The following is a 24931-nucleotide window of genomic DNA, read 5'->3' as shown; positions in this document are numbered from 1 at the left end:
CAACTCTCTGTGTGGGCCTTGGTCAATCCACTGCCGGATGAGGGGGCCCTCCCCCACGCTTGCTCGCACAGCTTGCGCAATCCCGAGCCGAAAACGATCCAACCTCCGTCGGCTTTGGGCGCGAGACCTCCGCAGTATTCCTCGTCCCGAACATGGGAGCACGCGCGTACGCCTCAACCGCTTCCCCTCTCCCTGCCCTCCCCGCCCCCCACGCCCGCCCGCCGCCGCCGCGTCCCAGCAGCGGCGCCACGCATCCCCTGCGAGCGCAAGACGGCCAAGTCGGCTGAGAGCTCCCCCGTGGTGACGCGGGCCCCCATCCTCAGGCAGGGCGCCTCCAGGTGGCCTCATGGGACACCGGCCTCCACAGCAGCGGGGGCTGCCACCCCGGCCGCCCCAATGTCCCTGCAGCCGCCCCGTAAGCGCTTCCCCGCTAACGCTTTGCTTCCTCTTGGTAAGTGGCGCTTGCTGGTTCGGTTTTGTCTTTCCCATGAGGTCGCTCTGGCTGTTGTAGGATTGCTGTGTGTGTCGGCCGCCTCCTGTTCCTACTCATTGTGCTGTCGCTTGGCTGTTGTTGGATTGCCGTGTGTGTGTTGGCTGTCTTTGGTTGTGTCATGCGGACGCCCCACTGCAATTAGAATTCTGCGTGTGTTTGCTGCGTCACTCTGTTGTCGGAATGCTTTGTTTGCGTTCCCGTCTGTGACTTTTGTGCTCGTGTTGTCTTGTCAGTGCATTCTTTACTTGGCTTGCAGTGCGCTTTCATTCGCTTGCACGATGGTGACGTATCGCACACAAACGTTGCATTCATACAATTATTGTTATGCTCACATGTACAACATTCACAAGGTTATGAGTATTCATTGTATCAAAGTATTGAATGGCGGCAATTGCATCCATGTTTTCAAGTCGGTGACACCGTGTCCCTGCTTGATTGAGCAATGTAGTATTGCTCACCTTCAGTAGCCCTGGGTGACTAACTCCACATTCCTATGGCAGGAACCAGTCTCCATAACATTATTAAAAAGGTTTCCATAGATATAACCGCTCAATCCGAGACATTAATGCTTTGGTCTTGCATTGACCTTGTGCTGTTCGCCTTTTTGGCGTTGTTCTCTGGTCTAACACTGGTGGTGAGACATGGCCATGAAGAAGGCCGTCTCTGGTGTAGGCCAATCTGTTTCAAAGACAACGCGTATATTATCAGAGCACTTTTCTTTGCATCTTTTACCGCAAGTGCGCGTGGTTAATACGAACTTGATTCCCTGCATTAGTTGTCTATTTGGTGTTTGCCAGAATTGTTAAAGCCTTTTCTTTTTTCATCATCTTTATACCAGAAAGAAGGGTCCCATAGATATCGATAACTCTAGATATTAACAGTAATAAGCAAGGTCATCTGCACACGCTTATTTAACAGCATTTTTATTCGCATAGGAATTGAAAATGTGAAAGCTGTTCGCCAAGGTAATTGTGCATTTTATTTAACGCTATGGTGGTGTTGGTTCTTCCAATCGTTGCAAAGTGGAACTTTCTTTTATTAGGGTATTTGATTGGGGTAACCAGTGGTGACCAATTGCTAATGCAATTATCGGATTTCCATTATAGGAGCCATTGATTTCCGTGATCATTGATCGCTCTGACCTTTTGCTTTGTCCCAAATGTCAAAGAAATCGCGGCTTGACTAATCGCACCGCTGCTGTTTTGATTATTCCAAACCTAAACAAAGAAATTACACATTCAATTAAGCACTGGCGGACGTACAGAGCACACCATCGCTCAATTCGATTTAATGCTTTTAATGCTCATATCCCAACCGGGCCTTACCAGGGTTAAGGGCTCGCGCTCTCGACCTGGGCGATTCTGCCATTGCGTGAAGGTTGGCGCACCTTGGCCTGCCTATCCAGAGGTCGCCGGTTTGAGTCTATCTCTCGGCGCACCAGTTGGAGCAATGGTGCACGTTTAATTTTCATAAATCACCCACCCCAAACCTTGTCACTGCAGGAATAAATTCGTACCCAACGATTAGTCCACCGGCAGGTCGCGTGTGTGGTGGGGTAAACTGTGGGCACTCCCATCTCTTCCGAGACGTCTGGCCAGCCAGAGAGAGGAGAGGGGGCTCTCTCGGGCTCCCTCTGGTGGAGGCTCTTCCGCCAGCAGTGGCGTTAACAAGCAATGGCAGGGCTCCATCTTTACCTTTTAAACTAAACTATAAACTATTTTTTATTTCACCAGGTAAGGCCCACTGAGCTATATAGCTTTTTTTCAGATGCGACCTGACCACAAATGACAGCTCAGCCAAGTGGCTTATCACGTGGAAATTTATGGCCGCCAAATACTCTAAACGACCCGGAGAGAATACACCACGCGTCCACGGGGATATACATGCAAACTCCAAATATACAGGCATCATCTGGGTCGGGATCGAACCCACGACCTCCTGTATACCAGGCGAGGAAGTTAACATCTCGCCACCGTGGGTGCCCGTTTTACCGTTAAAGCTGCCTAAGGAAATCGAATGACGTCAGAACCTGGCATCGTCATCTCGCGGGGAATTTTCGACACCGGACACGGCAGCGGGTTACGACAGAAGTGAATTATTGTGAGCAATCCTGGACGGTGTTTGTCACCCCTCCTCAACAGGAGCCACTTCACCGAACTCATACCGCAAGCTTCTTGCCCTCTCGGAGAGCCACGCGGACAAGAAGAGCAGATCAGGTGACGAGTCGGTTCCGACACCCCCTGCGTCTCCTCGGACTTCTCCACGACGAGGTGAGGTCCCCGACCCTTGCATTCCCGTACGTTGGTGGAAATGTTAGCGTTGGGTTTTTCGTTTCGTTGCAAAGTGAGCCAGCCGCCTTGAAAGTGTGGTTCACCGGGTTGGCCCACCGTGTTGAGCAGTTCTTCTCTCGAGCTTTCGCCACGCGCTACTGCGCGCATCCCAAAAAGACGGCAGCCGAAAATATAAAGACACCCGGTGCTCGCTGGATGGGATTATGGGTGGCGATTGACATGGCAATAAACAAACACTAATCTCAACGGTTTTTTTTTTTCATTTTGCCAGGTAATGGCCGCTGAGCTATGTAACACTTTTTCAGAAGCAACCTGGTCGCAAATGCCTGGTCTCCGGGTCCTCCGGTTTTTCCCTCCACATTTAGAAAAGACGTGTGTAGATTATTTTAATGCTATGATTTTCCACGTGATAAGCCACTTCGTTGAGCTATCATTTGTGGCCAGGTTGCTTCTGAAAAATTGCTATGTAGCTCAGTGGGCCTTACCTGGTAAAATACAAAATAGTTTAGTTTGTAGTAGAAACATTTTCAAAACTGTTGCTTTTCCGTCATGCGATACGAAAGAAGAGGACTGCGAGCTTCTTTAGGAGCTGAATGCGTGGTACGGCAGCTCGAGAGTTTGCTTCGAAGCATATGCGGAGACGTACTTGTTAAATCATCGTGCAGCTATGTTTGAAAAACACACAACACGCGCGCGCGCGTTGCTGTTCCCGCAGGCTCTCAGATGAAGCGCAAAAACTCTCAGCGATCTAATTCGGGAGGGTCAACTGCGTCCTCGGCTGTGGAAAATGCCAACAAGAACAACAACACTCCCAGGACGTACGGCATTGGTACGTTCAGGTTTTCAGCTACTGCAGCAAAAAAAGAAAGTACGAGCAAAAAGTCCGTCCACGTTTAAGTGAATACGTCACGTTTATGTCGCGCCTTTTGTTGGCAAATTAACCTTCATTAACGTGCAACGTGCTCGTTAACGCTATGTTCAACTGATAAAGCAGGCGCCTGTCGCACACTCGAAACGCCGATGGTGCAAAAGTAATGAAATCACTTCCTGTGCTCTGTGGATTCTCACATTGCAGGATCACGTTTTTTGTTGTTGTTAAATCGCGTAAATATATTAATGTGTCGTTATACCCGCCACCACCCGGCACAATCAATTAGTAAGGTTTGTTACGTAAACAGAACATGCCAATTTGTTACGAATACAGCACACCGGTGTGTTGGAGAGCCAAGCCACAACATTTACAATCTGAGTACGACGTTTCGCCAGTAATTACAACTGGCTTCATCAGGCGACAGCCAGATTTGTAAAGCCCACCTGTTTCATTCCCTAGATAGAGGCGTAGATGTATTCTTCATTGGGACAACTTGTAAAAACCAAAACTACCAACGAAACGACTGTCTTGATAATAATCATCAATTTATGATTGTGATGATTTGTGACCCGCAGGGTTCACGCTGACGTCTCTCACGGACGTGCGCGCCACGTGCGAGCCTGGGTCGGATGAGCGGGAGGCAGCGGAAGGCCCAGCGAGCGGGGAGCAGCACGAGACCTCCCCTCACGGCCCCGGGGATGAGGTCGGCACCGAGCGACACCCCCTTGGCCTCCCCCCCACAAGGTGAGGAGGAGGAGACTGGCGCGTTTGTGTGATAACTTACGGTGTGTTGGGTTTTGGGTTGTTTTTTTTACATGTGGATATTTGGAGTTTGCGTCTTCTCTCTCGACCTGGTCGCGTGGAGTTTTCCTCCGTGTCCTGTGGTTTTTCCCTCCACGTTTAGAATCAATATGCAATTTTGATTGTTTGGCTGTGATAAATGTACACGTGGTAAGCCACTTCGCTGAGCTGTCATTTGTGGCCATGTCGCTTCTGAACAAGCAGCTAATAGCTCAGTGGGGGCCTTACCTGGTAAAATAAAAATAGCTTTTTTTATATATATAGAGAGGGAAAAAAGCATTTGATCCCCTGCTGATTTTGTACGTTTGCCCACTGACAAAGAAATGATCAGTCTATAATTTTAATGGTAGGTTTATTTGAACAGTGAGAGACAGAATAACAACAAAAAAATCCAGAAAAGTGCATGTAAATTTTTTTATAAATGGATTTGCATTTTAATGAGGGAAATAAGTATTTGACCCTCTGCAAAACATGACTTAGCACTTGGTGGCAAAACCCTTGTTGGCAATCACAGAGGTCAGACGTTTCTTGTAGTTGGCCACCAGGTTTGCACACATCTCAGGAGGGATTTTGTCCCACTCCTCTTTACAGATCTTCTCCAAGTCATTAAGGTTTTGAGGCTGACATTTGGCAACTCGAACCTTCAGCTCCCTCCACAGATTTTCTATGGGATTAAGGTCTGGAGACTTGCTAGGCCACTCCAGGACCTTAATGTGCTTCTTCTTGAGCCACTCCTTTGTTGCCTTGGCCGTGTGTTTTGGGTCATTGTCATGCTGGAATACCCATCCACGACCAATTTTCAATGCCCTGGCTGAGGGAAGGAGGTTCTCACCCATGATTTGACGGTACATGGCCCCGTCCATCGTCCCTTTGATGCGGTGAAGTTGTCCTGTCCCCTTAGCAGAAAAACACCCCCAAAGCATAATGTTTCCACCTCCATGTTTGACGGTGGGGATGGTGTTCTTGGGGTCATAGGCAGCATTCCTCCTCCTCCAAACATGACGAGTTGAGTTGATGCCAAAGAGCTCCATTTTGGTATCATCTGACCACAACACTCACCCAGTTGTCCTCTGAATCATTCAGATGGTCATTGGCAAAACTTCAGACGGGCATGTATATGTGCTTTCTTGAGCAGGGGGACCTTGCGGGCGCTGCAGGATTTCAGTCCTTCACGGCGTAGTGTGTTACCAATTGTTTTCTTGGTGACTATGGTCCCAGCTGCCTTGAAATCATTGACAAGATCCTCCCGTGTAGTTCTGGGCTGATTCGTCACCGTTCTCATGATCATTGCAACTCCACGAGGTGAGATCTTGCATGGAGCCCCAGGCCAAGGGAGATTAACAGTTCTTTTGTGTTTCTTCCATTTGCGAATAATCGCACCAACTGTTGTCACCTTCTCACCAAGCTGCTTGGCAATGGTCTTGTAGCCCATTCCAGCATTGTGTAGGTCTACAATCTTGTCCCTGACATCCTTGGAGAGCTCTTTGGTCTTGGCCATGGTGGAGAGTTTGTAATCTGATTGATTGATTGCTTCTGTGGACATGTGTCTTTTATACAGGTAACAAGCTGAAATTAGGCGCACTCCCTTTAAGAGTGTGCTCCTAATCTCAGCTCGTTACCTGTATAAAAGACACTTGGGAGCCAGCAATCTTTCTGATTGAGAGGGGGTCAAATACTTATTTCCCTCATTAAAATGCAAATCAATTTATAACATTTTTGACATGCGTTTTTCTGGATTTTTTGTTGTTATTCTGTCTCTCACTGATCAAATAAACCTACCATTTAAATTATAGACCGATCATTTCTTTGTCAGTGGGCAAACGTACAAAATCAGCAGGGGATCAAAGACTTTTTTCCCTCACTGTATATAGCACCAACAACATCAACGTATCACAACCCGTAGATTCTTTTCACGTGGCTGTAAAAAAAACACCGCGGGGCCCGCGTCTTTCCATTCCCGTGCCAATCGCTGAAAACCTTACTCGCGTCCACGCGGGATTCCCCCCCTCCCCCCCTCCCCCTACAGCGACGACCCCGGAGCTCAGGATGACGCGGGGGCCCTCCTGCACGCCTCCGAAGCGGACGCCGCAGCCGCCGCGGACGACGACGCCGAGGGGGGCGGGCGGTCCCTGCTGCTGCCCCCGTACAGCCGCAACTCGCTCGAGACGTCGGACAGCGGGCGGGACAGCTGGACGTCGTGCTCCAGCGGCTCGCACGACAACTTCCAGGCGAGTGTGTGTGCGCGCCACGATTCCAGTGTTCCCGAGTTCGATTCCCGCTCACGGTCAACACCAGTGACGATTATCTGAACCGGTCCTGGGCCTACCCTAGGTCGACTTGGCCTCAAATGAGTACCTGGGGGCGATGTGTCAACATCGCCACTGGGGAGACAAAGGCGGTCGGGTGTGCTGCTGGCCACCCACCCCCTCGTGTGCTGTGCCGGCCTTCATAGGTTCTCGCGAACAGCACTTGCCCCAACAGTCTGTTAAGGCTACACGGGGCATCTTTGTCTTAGCTGAACAAAAATAAGAATAGGCTTTACCCTTTCTGGCAATAAAACAGGTGTTAAAATGTTCATTTTGATAATAGCAAAAAGTTCCCATGTTGTAGCTGCTCACCCTGAGCTATAACTGCCCTGATAGTGGCATTGTCCTTGTCCTGTTCGCCTTTTTGCATTCTCTGGTCTGACACTGGTGAGACTAAGCCCTAAAGAAGGCCGTCTCTGATGTAGGCCAATCACTTAAAACAACAATGCATGTGTAACAAACAAACAAATTGTTCCTGGGTAGTAAGTGTTATTTCCTAATTGCTTATGCCTGAAAAGTACAGAAAATGGCTATTATTCCCCACAAACTTTGCTTTTGTGACCAGGACAGTGATATTTTGAAATGTACCTATTTTCAATGAGAAAAGTGTGCATTTGTGTGATTCCTTCAAACAAAGTCGTGGTCACAAAAGCAAAGTTTGTGGTGAATAATAGCCATTTTCTATATTGTTTAGGCATAAGCAACTAAAACATAACACTTAGTACCCGGAACAAAAATTGTGTTACATAGTGAATTATCAGAGCATGTTTGTTTGCATGCTTTGCCACAGCTACCTGTGGTTAATGCAGACTTGATGCCTTGAAATAGGTTTCTGTTTGGTGTTTGAACATCTTAACACCCGTTTTATTGCCAGAAAGGCTGAAGCCTATTCTTATACTTTTCATAATTTTGATGCTGGAAAAAAGGTCCCATAGAGTGTATATGTGTGTACGTTGAACTTCTTTCACACCGTACGTAGCCAAGCGTGCTAACCGGAAGTGTGGGCGAAGGGCAACAAACTAACACACAAAAAGCAGCTCTAAAGAAACAAGTTGTCGGTGTACATTTAAAAGTGCTATAGCTCCATTGGCTTCCTAATATCGGAAGAGCGTTCCTGACGGCCGCAGAAGCGCACCTGTAAGCGCGCGATGCGGTGACCGTCTTTGTAAGAGATGGCGGCAAAGGGAGGGGAACCTCTTCCGAGATGACGTCCACTGCTGGCGTTCGGGCGAATCGTCACCCCCCCCCCCCCCCCACAGGAGCTCCGTGAGCAAAGGCAAAACCCCGTGACGCGCGATGTGCAACGCGCGGCGCACAAACCACAAGACAAACTTTCCTCCTCCCGCCCCCCCGCCACCGGGGTCTCTCGCGCACGATGCAGGCGCTGACGAGCAGCCGCTCTTACTGGAGCGGCTCGGGCGGGCTGAGCACGGGCGACCTGGCCGCCGAGCTGGAGCAGTGCTGGGTCCTGCTGGGCGCCGGCCGCCTGGCGACGAACGCGAGCAAGCGCGCCGTCGCCGCCGGAGACGGCGGCCCCGCCGTCGTCGTCGACGACGACGATGGTGGCGTCGTCGTCCGCGGCGCGGTCCACAGCTCCCCGTCGCTGCTTTCGTCGTTGTCGCCGTCCCGCGAGAGCTGGGCGTCGTCGACGGGCTCGCTGTCTCCGGAGGAGAACGAGGGCGACACGGGCACGATAAAGCGGCGTAACGGCAAGGACTGCCTCCCCGACGCGGCGGGGCGGCGGGACGAGAAGCCGGTGCCGCCCACCGGCGCCGCGCCCGTCGCAGACGGGAGAGAGGATCCGGCGGAGAAGACGCGGGATGCCGAGGTGGTGGTGGCTGCTGCGGAGCCGGCCGGAGAAGGAGGTTTAGTAGGTAAGGTGTCGTTGTCGTTGTTTTGATGTGGATGTGTCGCGCACTGTAGATAGTGCTTGATGTACGGTCAGAATGTGGAAGAGTAAAATACCGCCGGTTGTCTTGGTCTTTCATCCCCCAGGGTGGATGAAAGGCAGCGCCATTTCGAATCGGTCGTGGTGGTCCCATGAAAACACCGAACCTTTTGTAGGATTGTGGATTGCTTTTTAAAATCCAGGTCTCTCTGACGAAAGAGGCTCGTCTCATTGTCTCCTCCGCATGCTTTAGGTCCACTGATTCTCTTCATTGTTACGTACGCTTTGGTTCCAACGCAAGTTGAACTATAAATCGCGTTCATATCGGAACCTTGTTTGGCTTTGTCATGGAGCTGGGCAACATCACATAATGGTGGGGAATTGTTTCAGAAGATGGTTCCACAGAATGAGTCGCATCGGTATCTTGATCCAGTGCAGGATATCACCACTTATATATTTTGAATGTTAAGCCTCATGATTGGACCACGTTTAAGTGGAAGTTTGAATCTACATTATATTGTGCACGGTTTTTGGTGACTGGGCTGAGATCATCTAGAGGCAACACTTGAGCCCAGATTCAAACCCAGGATCTGAGCAGTGCTGGCTCATTGCTCCGATATGGGCATTGTAGCTCACTGAGATCTCGCTGTCATTCATTGTATGAGCCCGAAGGCTCCGTTTTATTAAAAGTAATCGTTTTGCTTTGCATATTACCCTGGCTACAATTGCATTGGACGGTAATAATACACATGCCTTGGCCTCACGCCCGACTGAATATGTAATCACTCTGTTAATAGGTAAACAATTATTTGGCAACCCATTATAATTTACCGTCAGACACAAAAAGCCATTAATTACATTGAATGTACTCATGCATGCAATAAACAGCTCCCAGCATTAAACAGTGTTGAACAAGAGATATACCACACACCCACACATTGTCACGTGGTGAATTAATTAACTCAATGTTGGCCTTCAAAATCCATCTATAAATAAAGCATGTGACCCATGTAACAACAGTTGCCCTGAAAGGTTCATGCACAATCCATCAATTGTTTAAACAGCTAATCATTCATTTAGATAAAAAAAGATCGAGATATGTGTGAATAACGCTGTGGCCATGAAAGGAAAAAAAATATATAATAGCCGACGTTTCAGGCAATAGCTCTTCTTTATAGCACATACATCGATAGCAATGAAGAAAGGCAAAAATAATGCCTCAAACTTTGCCTCGTGTATTTTACCTTAATAAGGCCATAGTGTTATAGACGGATGTGTTGAGGTTTAGTTTATTTATTATTATTAATGCCACTCATGCACCACTGCCAACGCAGCAGCAGCAGCAGCAGCATCACTAATTCATTAATTTATATGTCCGCGGTTTGCATTTTCTTGTTTGCTCTTGCTTGCACGTATTTCGTGTGCCGATATCGTTAGTTTTTTTTTACCGTGCCATCTCACGTTTTTTTGTGTTTTTTTTGTTGTTGTTGTAAAATCGCGTTAATTTATTTCGTTTGTTTTGTTTCTCCCATCTCGCCCGCCCCGCGCTTCGATCTCCGCAACGCCCCCAGTGTACTGCGTCACGCGAAAAACCGTGCCCTCCGGCGCGGGTGGCGGCGCAGGAGATCATCCCCCGCATGCCCTGGTCCCCCCGGAAGAGAGCTCCGCTCATTCCGGCTCGTGCCCCGCGCACCTCCACCCCCCGCTGCATGCGACCGCCTGCGATAGTGGCCCCGAGGTGTTGCAGCAGCAGCGGCGGCCGTGTTCCGCCACGCCGGCGATCCGCCCGACGTGGAATGTGCCCAATGTGCTCGGCAGTCAGGCAGTGCATGGACAGGGCTTGCTCAGTTCACCGGTTAAGCAGCAGCAGCAGCAGTATGAGGACGGTAAGCAAGATCGGAGTCAGAATCGGCATTGTTGCCATCGTCGGTGTACGGGCGTGCGAGTTTTGTGAGCAACAATCGGGATGCACCACCGCGTAGGTTTTCGCGGTTGTTCCTGTCGCAGCTCTCTGGTTTTCGTGGTCGGCACCGCGTGTTTGTTCGGCACGACGTCCGACGTTTCCCGGAAACGTGTGCTGCACCCTGGGTCGACAGAAGGAAATGCGTTTTTAAGCCCGTTTCTTACCCTAAATAAAAATGAATATCAATTACATGCAAGGTTAGGCGAAATCAGAATAAGCTGTGCACTGTACCCGAGCGAATGCTCGTTTTTTTTTTTTACAGATGCATATGCAAGCTGCAAACATTTTTTTAAAGCATGCGTGTTTTACTGCATGGTAAAACAAATTTAAACGAACAGCTTCATTGAAATTTACATTGCATTGACTTGCTCCGTTTCTGACTTTTTCTTTGTTCTTCCTCTATTCCAGAGAAAGACCAAGTATCCACCGTGTAGGCGAGAGACGTTTGTGGGGGAGGAGCATTTGGAGGACAGTGGCACACGCGTGCACGCACGTGAATAAGCGAACACCCCCTCTCCCTCGAGACGATGACCCCACGGAACACAACGTTGGGCCTGCAACTTGCGTTTACGAGCCGGAAGGTCTTGCAAAGGGTGGGCGCGATGATCTCTCGCGTTCGGCTTTGGTGGAAAGAAGAAGTCCACCCGCGCTTGACCAGCCGAAAGTCACACCCGCCTACGGCTCGTGACGGCATGTGGAAGTGATGTTGCCGAGTGAAACAAGGAGTTGGGGAGGGGGGGAGGAAGGAGGCTCCCTGAGAGATCGAAGTTTCTGGACATAGCCTGCTCAAGGAGTTTTTTTTTTCTTTCGGTTGGGGGTGGAAAAGTTCCGGCCTGTTGTCCGAGGCTGGTACCACGTAAAGCAACATCCAGGGCGATGACGGCATGATTGTGGTGGTACAAAAAATAAAAAAAAACGTTGCAAACGAGTATTTTGCTTTATTTAATGTCCAACCTGAGCAAGGTGGTGCAACCTTTGGGGGGAATTGGCGAAGGGTTTTGGAGAGACGAATGGATAAAGGTAAAAAAAGGGGCTGGTCTGTGAAAATAATCCATCTTGTCATCTGCACTGCACTTTGTATGGCCTGGTAGGCTCCATAAAGGCCATATTTTACAGCTATTCTTGCGATTTACTGGATAGTCCTAGTTTTTCTATTAATTTATGCTTGTGACTCGTGTAACGTATTAATGTTCAGTTGCTTGAAAGCAAATTGAGTTTACGTATCAAAGTTCTGCAGGGTATGAAGGACGTGTTAGAGTCTTTGTAAAACGAAATTTGACATGGTGTTTATTTGTCCTATACTCTTAAGTTCTATTTTTTCCCAACACCCTATAGAAGAAAGGTCAGTGAAGCTAAGAATCTGGATTCTGATTGATTGAGCCAAACAATGAGAAGCATTTCAGCAATGTAGCAGTTATTGTTCAAATGAAATATTTGAACTGTGATGTGGGCTGGCATTTTTAAATACACCTGCAATCAATGAGTAATTGTGGTGGCATGTTCGTAATGTGCTCTGAATGTGAACGCCGAATGATTCAATTTCAGAGCAATGAAAATCCGGTGTGTTATAAGCAAATGACGAATCTGAGCTACAGTTACTCCCAAGCCACTGGGACGTTATGGAGCAATCGGTTGCCCTTTGGTAAACATGGATTAGGAGACAAATCCAAGCTTGAGTTCATGTCTTCTCATTTAGTCCCCAGTCCGTGCTACAGCACGATCCAATTTGGATTTCCATAAGCGTCGAAATCCACTGAATCTCAAGACGCCATACAGAAAGTTCGGAAGCAGTTGGGCGTATATGTTTAACGGAGAGAAGGGGACAGGCAGTCAGTCGTAGAGAGGAGGAAAGTCCTGAGGCTTGACTGGAGCAGGGGCAGAGAGTCTACAGCGCAGTTTAATGGGGGGAGGGGGGGGAAGGAAGGTTCCAGACTATAGGGTCCAGCAGAGGAGAATTCGTGACCTCCAACTCGGTGAAGGCCGACTGGGGTGGGCTTTGATAGAAAGGCCTCAGCAGCTGGAGCAGAGAGGAGGGTGCATGGGGGAGAGCCGAGGGAATAGAGAGGGGAGAGGCGGGTAGGAGCAAGTCCATGGAGAATCTTGAAGACGGCGAACACCATTTCGACGTGACTTTAATAATACTGCCAATACCAAGCGCTGAGATATCCGTCTCGCAATATGTTTTTGCGCTGAAATAACATTGGCACGACAAGGCATACCGTTTTTTTTAGACATTAACCGCAATAAGCCTCTGATAATATATTCACCCTTGAACGCACAAGGCTATGAAAGAGGAATCTTTAAGAAATAATTGCATACAAATTACAACAGTTCACCTCCACGATATGGTCCGTGTAGCGTTGAAAGAGCATGTGTGCAACTGTGGTGGACATAAACGCTGTCCGCCTTTCTTTTGCCACAGTGCATGCACTGTCCATGACAGAGGCCCGATTCTTTCAGAAACAAACCGGAATGTTTACTTTTTTACTCATTGATCTGGAGACGCAGAAAAAGGTGGTTCAGGCTTGCTTGATTTTTTTAAATTAATCTACTGTATTATTATTATCTGGTAATGTATCACTCACGGATAATTAGTGATTGGTTATTTATCATTATAAGCAGTGCAATTGACCACGGTGTTTTATTATGATTTTGTATACTTTTTTTTCGTGCTATAAATTAACTTTGTAGATAGAAATGCTGCAATTTTTTGCCAAGGAAATGCTAAGAATCCAGGTTCGTAGTTTTATTCCCCACAGTGAGCTTTACCGTTCACTCGTTTACGGGCATCTGTAGTTTAAACTTGTGAAAACTATTTGTTGATTTTTACGTGTGTGTGTGTGTGCGCGCGCGTGTTTGTGTATACGCCCGCGTGTCTGTGTGCGCCCAACATGCGGCAAGATGGGAAAACAGTGTTATGACATTTTGTAAGCTAGTGGAGAAATGTGCAAGGCGCTTGGGTGGGTATCCTGTTGGGTGGCTGTGCACATAGCGAGGCTGTGCATCGGGGTGTCCCTCCACCAGAAATTGATTAAATATTTATGATATCGCAGACTGACTGCTAACACTGGTTATATTATCCTGTACAAAACAGTACTATACATACTGGAAGATAAAAAAAAAGTTTGAATTTGATACCTCTTAGCATGCACTCAAATATGACATTCCTGAAAAGTCTGACAGTTTTTTTTAAGTTATAAATTAATTTGTTCTATATTTAAAAGAACGACGAAAGAATTTGAGCCGGCCGTTATATATATATCTCTATATGTATATTTGACCGGAAACATTCTGATTCTGAGTGCACAGTTCTAACAGTAGGTTATATTGTGCGATTGGTTATTGCTCCTTTGCTGCATGTGCATAAAATGTGAGTTGAATATATTTTGCAAATTCTTTTTTACAAAGCTGAGGTGTGGGGGGAGTTAAAATTCAATATTTTTAAACAGTTGTGTAGCCTGCACTAGCGCAGCTTGCTAAATGTTACAGTAAATATCCAATGTATGCATTGTTGTGAAAGAAAATTTGGTTACAAAAAAAGTTACATTTAACGTGTCATTCAAAAACACTTGAAAAGACGTACAAGAACCTAACCCATATGAATGAGTTTAGGTGGTTTGGCACAAATTTGTCTTTGTTTAAGAAGAAATCGCAAGATCATTCACACCGTTGCCTTAATTTCAAGTTCCAAATATATCTATCTTACGTGGAATTACTTAAACATTGGTCTAAGCTTCGGGGAAATTTAAACTTAAATCAGAGTTGAGAACATGTAGGCTGAGCCAGTTGTGATAGGCCTCGCCTAATCATTTCATGTGTACTTGGGTTGGTGGATGACGTAACGATGGGTGTACAGGACAAATCATATTAAGTACATGCGCTGATAAAAAGAAAACAGCCTCGAGACGACGCGTTAATGGAACGTGCTCATGATAAGTGCACATGAGAAGTGCTCGTACCACCATCGCTGAAATATTATTGCGCGTTTATTTTGACCCATTAAAACGCTCCATTACGTAAATGAAAAAAAAGTTAATGATTAAATCTAAAAAAAAATGACAAAATAATCTTGAAGTTTGTTCTTTTTTTCCCATTTATTTACTCTTGAAGGGGCACTTAAGGTTAGATGTTAAGCAAGCTAGAGATTGAAAAGGAGTAATTGAAACTCCAGTGGTGCATATTTGTAGAATGTCAAATCGGTAGTGCTGATGTGTTAATAGGGATAACTAAATTATATTGAATTGAACCACTCGTATATAAGTGTATTTGGTTACAACTATTCCCAGTAGGACTGTATTTGCAACAGTAATGAGGTTTAATTCTGGCAAATCACACTTCTCGAAAATTGCCTGATGAAGCTTGTTGTAAGCACCAGCGAAACGTCATACTCAAATTGTCAATGTTGTGGGCTTACTTTCCAACACACCACTGTGCTGAAGTAGTAGCTAATTGGCACGTTTTGTTTACGTGACAAACGCGATCTAACCCAAAATAACCTTTATTATGAGTAATGAGATGGGCAGTGTTATTGATGGGATTGTTCTCAAATCAATGAAATAAGTTAAGAAAATATTTTGTTCCCATTGTTTTGACGCTGTGTTTGATTGGTTTGAAAATGGCACGCGCGCACTAATACATTCATGTGATTGGCTCTGTGCATTCTATAATCAAGTAAAACGTCACTAATTCGGACAGCCTTGCGAAATGATGAAAACGTTTATGAATGTCATAAATTCCTGTTTAGAAAAAAATAATCTGTAATTACGAAGACACAAATGTGATTTTTCTTTGTTAAGTTTTTACTTAAATAGTACATATATGTTTTAATTTAATTAAATATTAAATGCTGCAATAATTTAAGTAATTGTATGTAAATACATCCGGTCCAATAATTTTCCACATTTTTAAAATGTGTCCTATTACTGTCCTCGTGTCCTGCTTTATGTCATGCAGTGAAGGAGTTTCTGTGATTTAATAAATTGACTTGCAAATAACTATTTTGGAAGGAAAGACTAAGTTAAGAAGGAAACGTTTTTATAACATTATTCTTTAATTTAAATTGTGTTATCATTTGAATGTACAAAGTAAACATAGAAGTTGTCAATTTTATTAACATGTAATTATATTTTTTATTTAAAGCTTTCGTGACTGCAAGGATTCATTCTTGGTTCTTTCGGTAAAGTCACGTAGAAGGGAAACAAAATAATAAAAATATAAAACAATAAAATTCTCACGACGTTTCGACTGCAAAACAAGCAATCATCATCAGGTGTGAAAACCACAGCAAGAAATACTAAAACCAAGAATATGTAATTAAATTTTTCCGTTGATTAAATCCGCATTGTAAAAGGTGGCCAGGGCTTTGTTTTGTTGGTGATCTTTCATCAGATTCGATGGATATTCAGTCAACACTTGTAATAACCAGACGCAGGAGGCACCGTGGTGGCAGGATGTTATCTCCCTTGCCCTGTATGCAGCAGGTCCTGGGTTCGATCCTGTGCCCTGAAGATGCCTGTTGTATATTTGGAGGTCGTGTCTTCTCTCTCCCTGTGGTGGGCGCATGGGTTTCCCTCTGGTTTCCTCCAATTTTACCCTCCACATTTAGAAACATGCGTTTAGAATATTCGGCTGCTCCTATAAATTCCCGCGCATAATGATGTTAAGCCACTTCGATGTGGCCAGGTCGACTCTAAAAGTGCTCCTACCTCCGTAGGCTTTACCTGGTAATTATTCTTTTAGTGGGTAATTAAAGTTCGTATTCTTATGTACATGTCAAAGGACACTTATGGAAATGGAGCCTTACGCCTAATCACCAGAGGGACCTAATCACAACACCTTTTTGAGACGTATACTTAATAACTTCAATTTAGAAAAAAAAATCCAGTTACTCCACGTATACCTCTTCTGAATATGCTCGTCATTAGGCGCTACGTCATTATGTTCACTTGAATGTTGTCCACTAACTTCTCTAAGAAAACAAATCATCACCACAAGCATCCTTGGCCATGGTCAATCCACTGCTGGCTGAAGGCCTCCCCAAGCCAATCCTGTGGTGATGTAATCGTTCACCTAGCACCTGCACACGAGATAATTTCGTCGCTCCATCTCCCCGGCGGTACCAACCTCGGACGCGTTCCATTCCTAGGCTGCCGCTCCATTATTCTTGACCAGCAGCCATCCCTTCTGGCCCAAGCGCAGCTGCTTATCTTAACATATTCAACGAGTTTGAATGCGTTATTGTGCACGCAATAGCAACTCGCCAACACAGTTCGCAGATAAACAACTTGACAAAACGCAGAACAGCTTGGGTTGCTCCATGGAGCATCGCTGCGTTGGGTGACGAAGCTGAGGCCCAATATGAAATATAAATGATCTCTCCAAGACAAAGCCTAGTTGAGTCTCTTGACATTCCATTGAATCTGCTTAGGCTGTCACTGCGGTCCCTTATCATGGGTCGGAGTGTGGGTCGAGGACCAACATCTTACCTAGCGAACGCTTTGACGTGTCGCATTTGCCAAAGATGCAGTGGGCCCTTGGCTTGAGCAGGGCTCGGGTTACCTACGGCTCTTGAAATATTGAGGGATTTTTTTTCGTTTACCGAATTCGAAAAAAATGTCTCTTGTTACATTGGTTGCCGACCCCTGGGCTGAAAGGAGCTCGAGAGAGACCTTCTTGAGTAAAATGTGGCCTACGCTTCCACACTTGGCCAGGCGTCTTGGAAAACGTGGGAGTTACCCACACTTGGCTGCACCACACCCAACCTGCCAGTCGACTACATGTCACTGTGGTGTGCCTATTCATACTGCTGGGTAAACAGTGTTGCGTTTAGCAGTGTTGCTGGCAAAAATTCACGCTTACACTGGGTAGATCTAAGAATGTGTGTATGCAATTCTCATAACAGCGCTCCGTTTGTAAATTTACTCCAGTCCTCAATGTGGCTTCATTGATTCAGAATCACCGTTTGTCAAAATCAACAACTGCTGACCGAATTGAGAAACTGCACAATATGTTTGAAGTGGGGGGTGCAGTGGCGATTTCACGAGATGGTGGATAATCTTTGACACCCCCCCCCCCCATCATCATCGTAGGACAATCGGATCAACCCAGTTTTACTTGCAGTGCGTTCATCCTGAACACGGCATTTGTGTACCTGTACGTATCGGTGCACAGTAACACTTTTACGCTTCGCTTCTCTGAATGTTACCTACAGACCAAGTACTTGAAAACCGGTCCCGGTCCACCTGCACATATGCCCATGTGCATCCGCATGCATGGCTGCTCATGTGCATACGTAAACGCGTACACTTATGTGCATCGACACTCATGCGCCTGCAAATCCGTTCACTGTCACAGCTGTGTACCTACATTCAAATGTACCGATACACGCTGCACCTGTACACATGCATACGCGTGCACACGGCTGGGGATGCGTTTATAAAGTGTCGGATTAATATGAAAGATCTGGAAGATCTGGCCGAGACATAAAATATCGGAGAGATATAAATAGCCCCCCCCCCAAAAAAAAAAATCGGATTAATCCGAAAATATGACGTCGCAGAAAGGAACGTGACAATTCATGCGTTCCGTATGTTCCTGCCACGTAACGGCACGTTTGTTCGAGCAATAAGAGACGTTAAGTTATCGCGTCATGTAAACGATATGAAAAGTCCAACAACAGCACAAAAAATATCAAAAAATTGTTGTTAAAAAATTATCTGACAATTGAGAGTTGTTTTTGTTTTGTATTATTCGCGACTCATCCCTAGTACTGGAAATACACATTAGCCATCACGTTTGGCGGTAGCCACCGCACGCACTGCATTTAAATTGGTTCAGCCCCAAATGACAGAATTACGAAGATGATGATGACATCGATGATGAGAACGCAACCATCCAACCAATGTCGCCACTTGCACGTAGTACGCATACGTTAACGCTCGTTTATTTTGATGAAAAATGCGTATTTGTTGTCTTTCAGAAGGTCCATCACAGATGTGCATTTTTGTATATTTTAATATGTGAATTGTACATATGTTGTCTATTTTGTCATATGAAGGTGGATTATGATTATGCCATGGCAAGGCGGTTGTGTATAAGTCATGAATGCTTTGTATAGTTAAGTAAAACAATTTTAAATAAAGTATGAGCTGAAACAAGATACAGCAGACCTGTGCATTTTTGATTATTGCTATTTCCTGTTTATGTACAAACACTGGCCTTTCCGCGATTTAAGTAGGAGAAATAGCACGTATCGAATTGAAATTTCCCAAATTTTCAGAAATCAGGAGAACACAACAATAAAATGGTTCTAATGTGTCACGGCAATCAATGGGAGCATTATGGTAGCAAAAAAGGAAGTTGATGATTGGTAATTCACCAGTGGAATCACACCCTAGATTATAAGGCTCACGTTTTCCCCATACACATTCAAGCAAACCTTGGGGGGGTGGATCTTACAATCTGGAGTGTGTGTGTTTGTGACGGAATCTTTACGAACACCAGAAACAATGTTTAAAGGTGCGTCTTACTCTCAGGAGGATCTATTGATTGGAGAAAATGCATACGAGAGGGATTACGAAGACGGAACGAGAACTCGTGATCGAGATACAATCTTAACACCCGTGCAAGAACGTTATGGCGGTCTATAGCAAAACAAACTGTATTTCCCATGGCATTACCTGTCAACCCTTTATCAGTACCCTACCTTATCACAGACCAATTCAGACCTTATTGGTCACCCCGTGCCCTTATAAATCTCAACGTTCATCCTACAAAGTCCCCTCACAATGGAGAAACGTAAATATACAAAAAATATTTTTGCCCGTATTGAAATGGCTGTACGCCGTATGGACTTGAAAACTCAATTTCCATATACTGTACAGGAATACGGGTAAACCGGATGGCTTGACAAGTATACATGAGTCGAGGAATTTCTCAGATGAAGAGGAGGTGGTGTCTGGAGAAGTAAAACCTTCACTTCACGTTATTGCAAAGGCAAAGCTCCTGGGTCAGACGATGTAACTGTGGACATGCGACACCTTTAAAATGTCACCCATCTATGTCATAGACGCTCTCCCCAACAACATGCCGAGACAGGTCCGGGTTACAGTCCGTTTATTCCACCACCTCCGTCACACACACAGCTCCCTCCTTCATACACAGCTCTCTCCTTCATACACAGCTCCCTCCTTCATACACAGCTCCCTCCTTCATACACAGCTCCCTCCTTCATACACAGCTCCCTCCTTCATACACAGCTCCCTCCTTCATACACAGCTCCCTCCTTCAGACACAGCTCTCTCCTTCATACACAGCTTTCTCCTTCATACACAGCTCTCTCCTTCACACACAGCTCCCTCCTTCATACACAGCTCTCTCCTTCATACACAGCTCTCTCCTTCATACACAGCTCCCTCCTTCATACACAGCTCTTCCCTTCATACACAGCTCTCTCCTTCATACACAGCTCTCTCCTTCATACACAGCTCTCTCCTTCATACACAGCTCTCTCCTTCATACACAGCTCTCTCCTTCATACATAGCTCCCTCCTTCATACACAGCTCTCTCTGCACGTCCCTCCTCCGACATGCCCTCTTATCCCCACAGTCCCTTCTCCAATTAACCCCCCCCCCTTCCCTCGTTCCCAGCCGCCAATCACACGTCGTCACATCTCAGGACCATGTCTCCTCATCTCCCGTCAAACAATCACATATCGATCGTCAAACTGCGAGGGGGGGGGGGGGGTTACTTTCGGTTAGGTAGATGCAGGGATTGGCGTCAGCATGTGGGGGGTAGGGAATGGTGATGTTGTGGGGACCATTGACATACGTGAAAGATGCGTTCCCGGAAAAGCGCGCACATCTCCAAATCACGGATGTCAAAAGCAATTTTCCCATAAGAAATAACGGTAAAGGAGGGGGCTAGGGGATTTGGGGCCGTCCATAAATGACGTCACGCGATTTTGTGCGATTTTTGACCCCCCCCCCCTCGTCACACGGCGTCACAAAAAGTCAGACCCCCCCCCCCTCAAATATGACGTCACAAAGCTCTGCCCCCCCCCCCCCAAAAAAAAAACATGTTTCAAATCGCTTTAAACTATTGTCATTGTAGTGCGTATTTAATGTGGCGCTGCACTCTGATGTTGTAGGAGAAAACATTTATTAAAAAGCCTATTTAATTAAGTTGTTTATATTTATTTAAAGTTGCGCATTTTGACGTCACATTTCTCAAACCCCCCCCCCCCCCTCGTCACACATCGTCACAAATGTCTGACCTCCCCCCCCAGGTGCGTGACGTCATTTATGGACGGCCCCTTTGACTTTCACTCGCAGACATAATCGCCTGTATTATCCAACTCCATTTACGTCAATACATGTGTAGTGACGTAAATGGAGTCCCTGTGGCGTTTAGCGCCAGCTACTGTCCCAAGTTCATAGTTCATAGTTTCATTTATTTTGGTATAGCCCTGTGAGCCATTCGGCTCTTGAATCGGGTGCAACCGCAACAAACAAAAAAAAAGAGTGGAACTGTGCGTCTCGAGCCTCTCTCTGGCACCAGAGTAGGTGTGGCATGGAAGCGGGCCCTAGGGGGCATGGTTCTGGTGAGGGTCAGAGAGAGGGCAAGTGAGGACGTGTAAGTCTGGGTGAACCCGAGAGGGCACGTGACCGGGACAGGGTAGCGAGGGGGGCCAAAAGGGGGCTTGAGGGGCACGTGATGCTCGGTCGAGAACCTTCTGGTGAGATCCAGAAGGGGGCGTGGCCGAAGGCGGAGCGAGGCCACGCTCCTCGGTCTTTACGCTCGGCATCGTGGGTCAGGCAGTGTGTTAGGGGCCGTCCATAAATGACGTCACGCGCCTAGGGGTGGGGGGGGGGGGTCAGACATTTGTGACAATGTGTGACGACGGGGGGGGGGGGGGGGGTGAGAAATGTGACGTCACATCAAAATGCGCAACTTTAAATCAATATAGACAACACGTTCTACTTAATTAAAGACTTTTTTAATAAATGTTTTCTCCTACAACATCAGAGTGCAGCGCTACATTACATACGCACTACAATGACAATAGTTTTTTTTGGGGGGGGGGGCGAGCTTTGTGACGTCATATTTGTGGGGGGGTCTGACTTTTTGTGACGCCGTGTGACTAGGGGAAGGGGGGGGGGTCAAAAATCGTCCAAAATCGCGTGACGTCATTTATGGACGGCCCCTTAGTGACTGACCTGGTTATGTAGTTACCCCGTTGTGGTCGAGTTCACCTGTTGTACGTTTATGTTGGGGTGTGAGAATAAACGTGTTGCCTCCCAAGCTCAAGTGTGCGCTTCCGTGGAACCCACTACACATGTACACACAATACACTTTAAATGAAAAAAAAATCATGACAACTCCAATATACTTCCTACAAAATGAAAATAAATACAGTATTACATATTCTTAGTTTTTTCGTGAGAATTTTTTATTGTTTTATATATATTTTATTATTTTGTTGTTTCCCTTCAACGTGACTTTACCGAAAAAACTAAGAATATGAATTACTGCAGTCACGAAAGCTTTAAATCAAAATACAGTATTACTTGCTCGTAACTACACCGGAGTTGCGTTGTGGAGAGGATGGATGGAGACGAAGAGAGGAGATGGACCTGGATTTGTTGAACGCTGTACAGTATAGCACACGAGTTATCGTACCGGGGTCACGGTGCTAGCTCGGGTAGCGTATGTCGCGTTGCGGATGACATTATTCCGAAAAATTGCCTCGCGTAAGTTAACAAAAGGTCTAAATACAAAGCGCGTTATTCCAAAATGGCGCACCACAAGCGCGTAAAGCGAGGGTTGCCTGTATACTGTAAATCAGCTCAAGCCTTCTGTAAATCACGTGACCTTCACGTGGCCAACCCCACTCAAGTCCTCCACCTCTCCGTCCGCCCACTGTGAAAACGGACGCCGCTCCTCCGTGCAGGTCACTTCTGCTTGCTCCTTCCTTCTCTGTCCCTTTCTTCCCTCCCCACTCATCATCATCATCATCAGCGTCTCTTCTCCCCGACATCATTTCATTGACTGTGCTCCCGTGGTCTGCCATGGGGGAAGGTTCTTTTGCATTATAATCAAGAAAAGTTGGCACTATTATGGCTACAATTGAGAGAGAAATGACAACAAATGAGACGAAAAATAAAACACGAGTTCATCAAGAAAAGGCAGTACATATACATACTTTAAGATATACTTTATTAAAATAAACTACATGTACATTCAATTAGTTACTCTGATCACATGCATTGTGTAACACTTCACATTTGAAATGTGTATTAATAGCAAGTCATGTTTTACAGATCTGCGCACAAACATCTTACAAGAGATGTTTGACATGCCGACGAATATTACACCGATCAGTGGGTTTTGCAGACAGTGCCGTGATTTCGTATACTGTTTTGATTAAACAGAAATGTACATAGACTTTACATTTGTAAGCTTGACATGATGTACTAAATATAGAATAAGAGACGTTGAGTAATTTTAGCGATGAACACAAACACGGCGGTTCATTCTAAATTAAGGTGTTATTTCCATACATGGAGCACGCGGGTTTAGTAGATTTGACGACAGGCGTAAGGATGATGACCACGGTTATGATCGTGACATTAGAATAAATGATTAAGAGAACACTGATAAAAGCTACATAATTAAATCAATTACGGTCGCTACCAATATTATGATTTGCAATTGAATTGTGGCTTAGATTGCGAGAGTATAATGTGTGTTGTACACCCCACTCCACCCGACATGACCACTTAATAAAGTTAGTTTAACACGTAGGCTTTCGCGACCAATATTATCCAAAATGGAGGTTTTTTTTGGGTTAGATCGCGTAAAAATATAAATGTGTCGTTAAACCCGCCACCACTCGACACAGCCAATTAGTAAGATTTGTCATGTAAACAAAGCATAATAATTAATGATTAATTACTAATTAGTTACTAGTTAAGCAAACCGGTTTGTTGGAGAGTAAACCCACAACATTTACAATTCGACGCATTTATATTTGCTCGATCCAACCCAAAAAACCTCCATTATCAATTAATAAAGTTTTCACGTGGGACAAACGTGCCAGCAAACGGGTAAGTCGTGTCAGAGAGCAATCACGTGTGTTCACGTGACACCGTTATTACATTGGCGTGTGTCGGGTGGAGAGGGGTGTACGACACGCGTTCTACTCACGCGAATAGACCCAGAAATCAATTACGGTACGAATCAATGACGAGGGTCACTGCAGCGACAGCGATTGACATGACGACAATAACCCGGTGGTGATCAGTGAAGTTGTGTGCCAGCCTGTTAGAGCCCCAGTCAGTCAAATGTCAATCGCAGGAAAGGCCCGAAGGACTATTATGAGCAGGAAATTCCTGCGTTGGGTGGTTTGCACAATCCCTTTAGCTTGTTAATGTGTGTGAGCAGTGGGCGCACTAAAGCCCCCACTACGCTTCGTAATCGCCTCCTATAGAGACTCCACTGACCTCTAGTCTCTCACACGCGCACGCACGGCAGCTTCATCCCCGCATTAGCCACTAACGCCCACCTTCAATAAGAACGCTTTAAGGCGGCAGATGGTTCCCAGACATAAACCATGGATGATCTCGTGCTGGCGATGATGACAGTGATGGTAACTGTGATGCTAATAATGATGATCGCCATGACGATGATGATGATGTTGTATTGAAAGTATCTCTCCGGTGTGTTTTCGGGTTGTTACCGCGTGTTGTTCGGCACGATGCCCGACGTTTCGCTCCGAGTGCTGGGCGCTTCTTCAGGAACGGTTCTCGAAAACACATCCGAGAGCGATTATTGCAGCTCAACCACGCAGGGCTACGTGGGGGGGGGGGGGGGGGGGGTCCTGTCGTGTCGAGAACGCTTTGTGGGTGAGCTGCAAGTGTCCATGCCATCCGTCTCACGCTTTCACGTTCTGGTACATGCTGCTGATGACGCTGCGGAAGTGCGTCCTCAGCTCCGTCCGTTTGGCCTTGAACGTGGGCGTGAGCAGCCCGTTCTCGATGCTGAACATCTCGTTGTGCAGGTGAACGTCCTTCACCTGCGGCAGGTGGCACCGTGGAGTCAGTGCAGCCTCGTCCTATTGCTGCCCTCTTCAGCGCAGAGCCAAAGTCAAGATAAAGTTATTTGTTTGTTTTTTTTAAACTCATCATGTGCACTGAAGCCGTTGCCTCATCTTCTCATTGGAAATTTCACATTACTATTGTGGGGGCAAGCATATCCAAAGGACAATTACTGTTGAATTTCCTGCAAAGTGAAACTTATTTTTATTGATCTCGGAGAG

General features: G+C 46.2%; 3 protein-coding genes across 16 annotated transcripts in view; 2 read left to right on the top strand and 1 right to left on the bottom strand.

The window, feature by feature from the left end:
* RAPGEF2 (Rap guanine nucleotide exchange factor 2) overlaps positions 1–6853 on the top strand; it is a 213866-nt gene extending 207013 nt beyond the window's left edge. For 7 of the 10 annotated variants that reach the window (XM_076073362.1, XM_076073364.1, XM_076073367.1 and 4 more), the window contains 5 exons: positions 239–451; positions 2635–2763; positions 3500–3613; positions 4231–4399; positions 6483–6853. In XM_076073362.1, coding sequence (XP_075929477.1) covers positions 239–451; positions 2635–2763; positions 3500–3613; positions 4231–4399; positions 6483–6765 — 908 coding nt within the window. In that variant the 3' untranslated portion in view covers positions 6766–6853. The remainder of the gene's footprint in view (positions 1–238; positions 452–2634; positions 2764–3499; positions 3614–4230; positions 4400–6482) is intronic. The other 3 variants (XM_076073363.1, XM_076073365.1, XM_076073366.1) reach the window with 3 other exon arrangements.
* Positions 6854–8077: 1224 nt separating this feature from the next.
* On the top strand, positions 8078–18771 carry LOC142930558 (uncharacterized). The gene is made up of 3 exons (XM_076073372.1): positions 8078–8636; positions 10222–10536; positions 11022–18771. Exons 1-3 carry the CDS (start codon positions 8138–8140, stop codon positions 11045–11047), a joined length of 840 nt encoding a protein of 279 aa, XP_075929487.1. The 5' UTR covers positions 8078–8137; the 3' UTR covers positions 11048–18771.
* Positions 18772–22813: 4042 nt separating this feature from the next.
* The window catches only part of LOC116951088 (long-chain-fatty-acid--CoA ligase 1-like), a 40052-nt gene continuing 37934 nt past the window's right edge, over positions 22814–24931 (bottom strand). For 4 of the 5 annotated variants that reach the window (XM_032969473.2, XM_032969474.2, XM_032969475.2 and 1 more), the window contains one exon: positions 22814–24740. In XM_032969473.2, the coding sequence (XP_032825364.2) occupies positions 24195–24740 (546 nt within the window). In that variant the 3' untranslated portion in view covers positions 22814–24194. The remainder of the gene's footprint in view (positions 24741–24931) is intronic. The other variant, XM_032969477.2, reaches the window with a different exon arrangement.

Source organism: Petromyzon marinus, chromosome 41 (assembly GCF_048934315.1).
Source record: "Petromyzon marinus isolate PM22_M1 ecotype Great Lakes invasive population chromosome 41, UKy_Petmar_22M1.pri1.0, whole genome shotgun sequence".
NCBI classification, from domain to species: domain Eukaryota; kingdom Metazoa; phylum Chordata; class Hyperoartia; order Petromyzontiformes; family Petromyzontidae; genus Petromyzon; species Petromyzon marinus.
The sequence above is the reverse complement of the archived record's forward strand: the minus strand, read 5'-3'. Positions and strand labels throughout refer to the sequence as shown.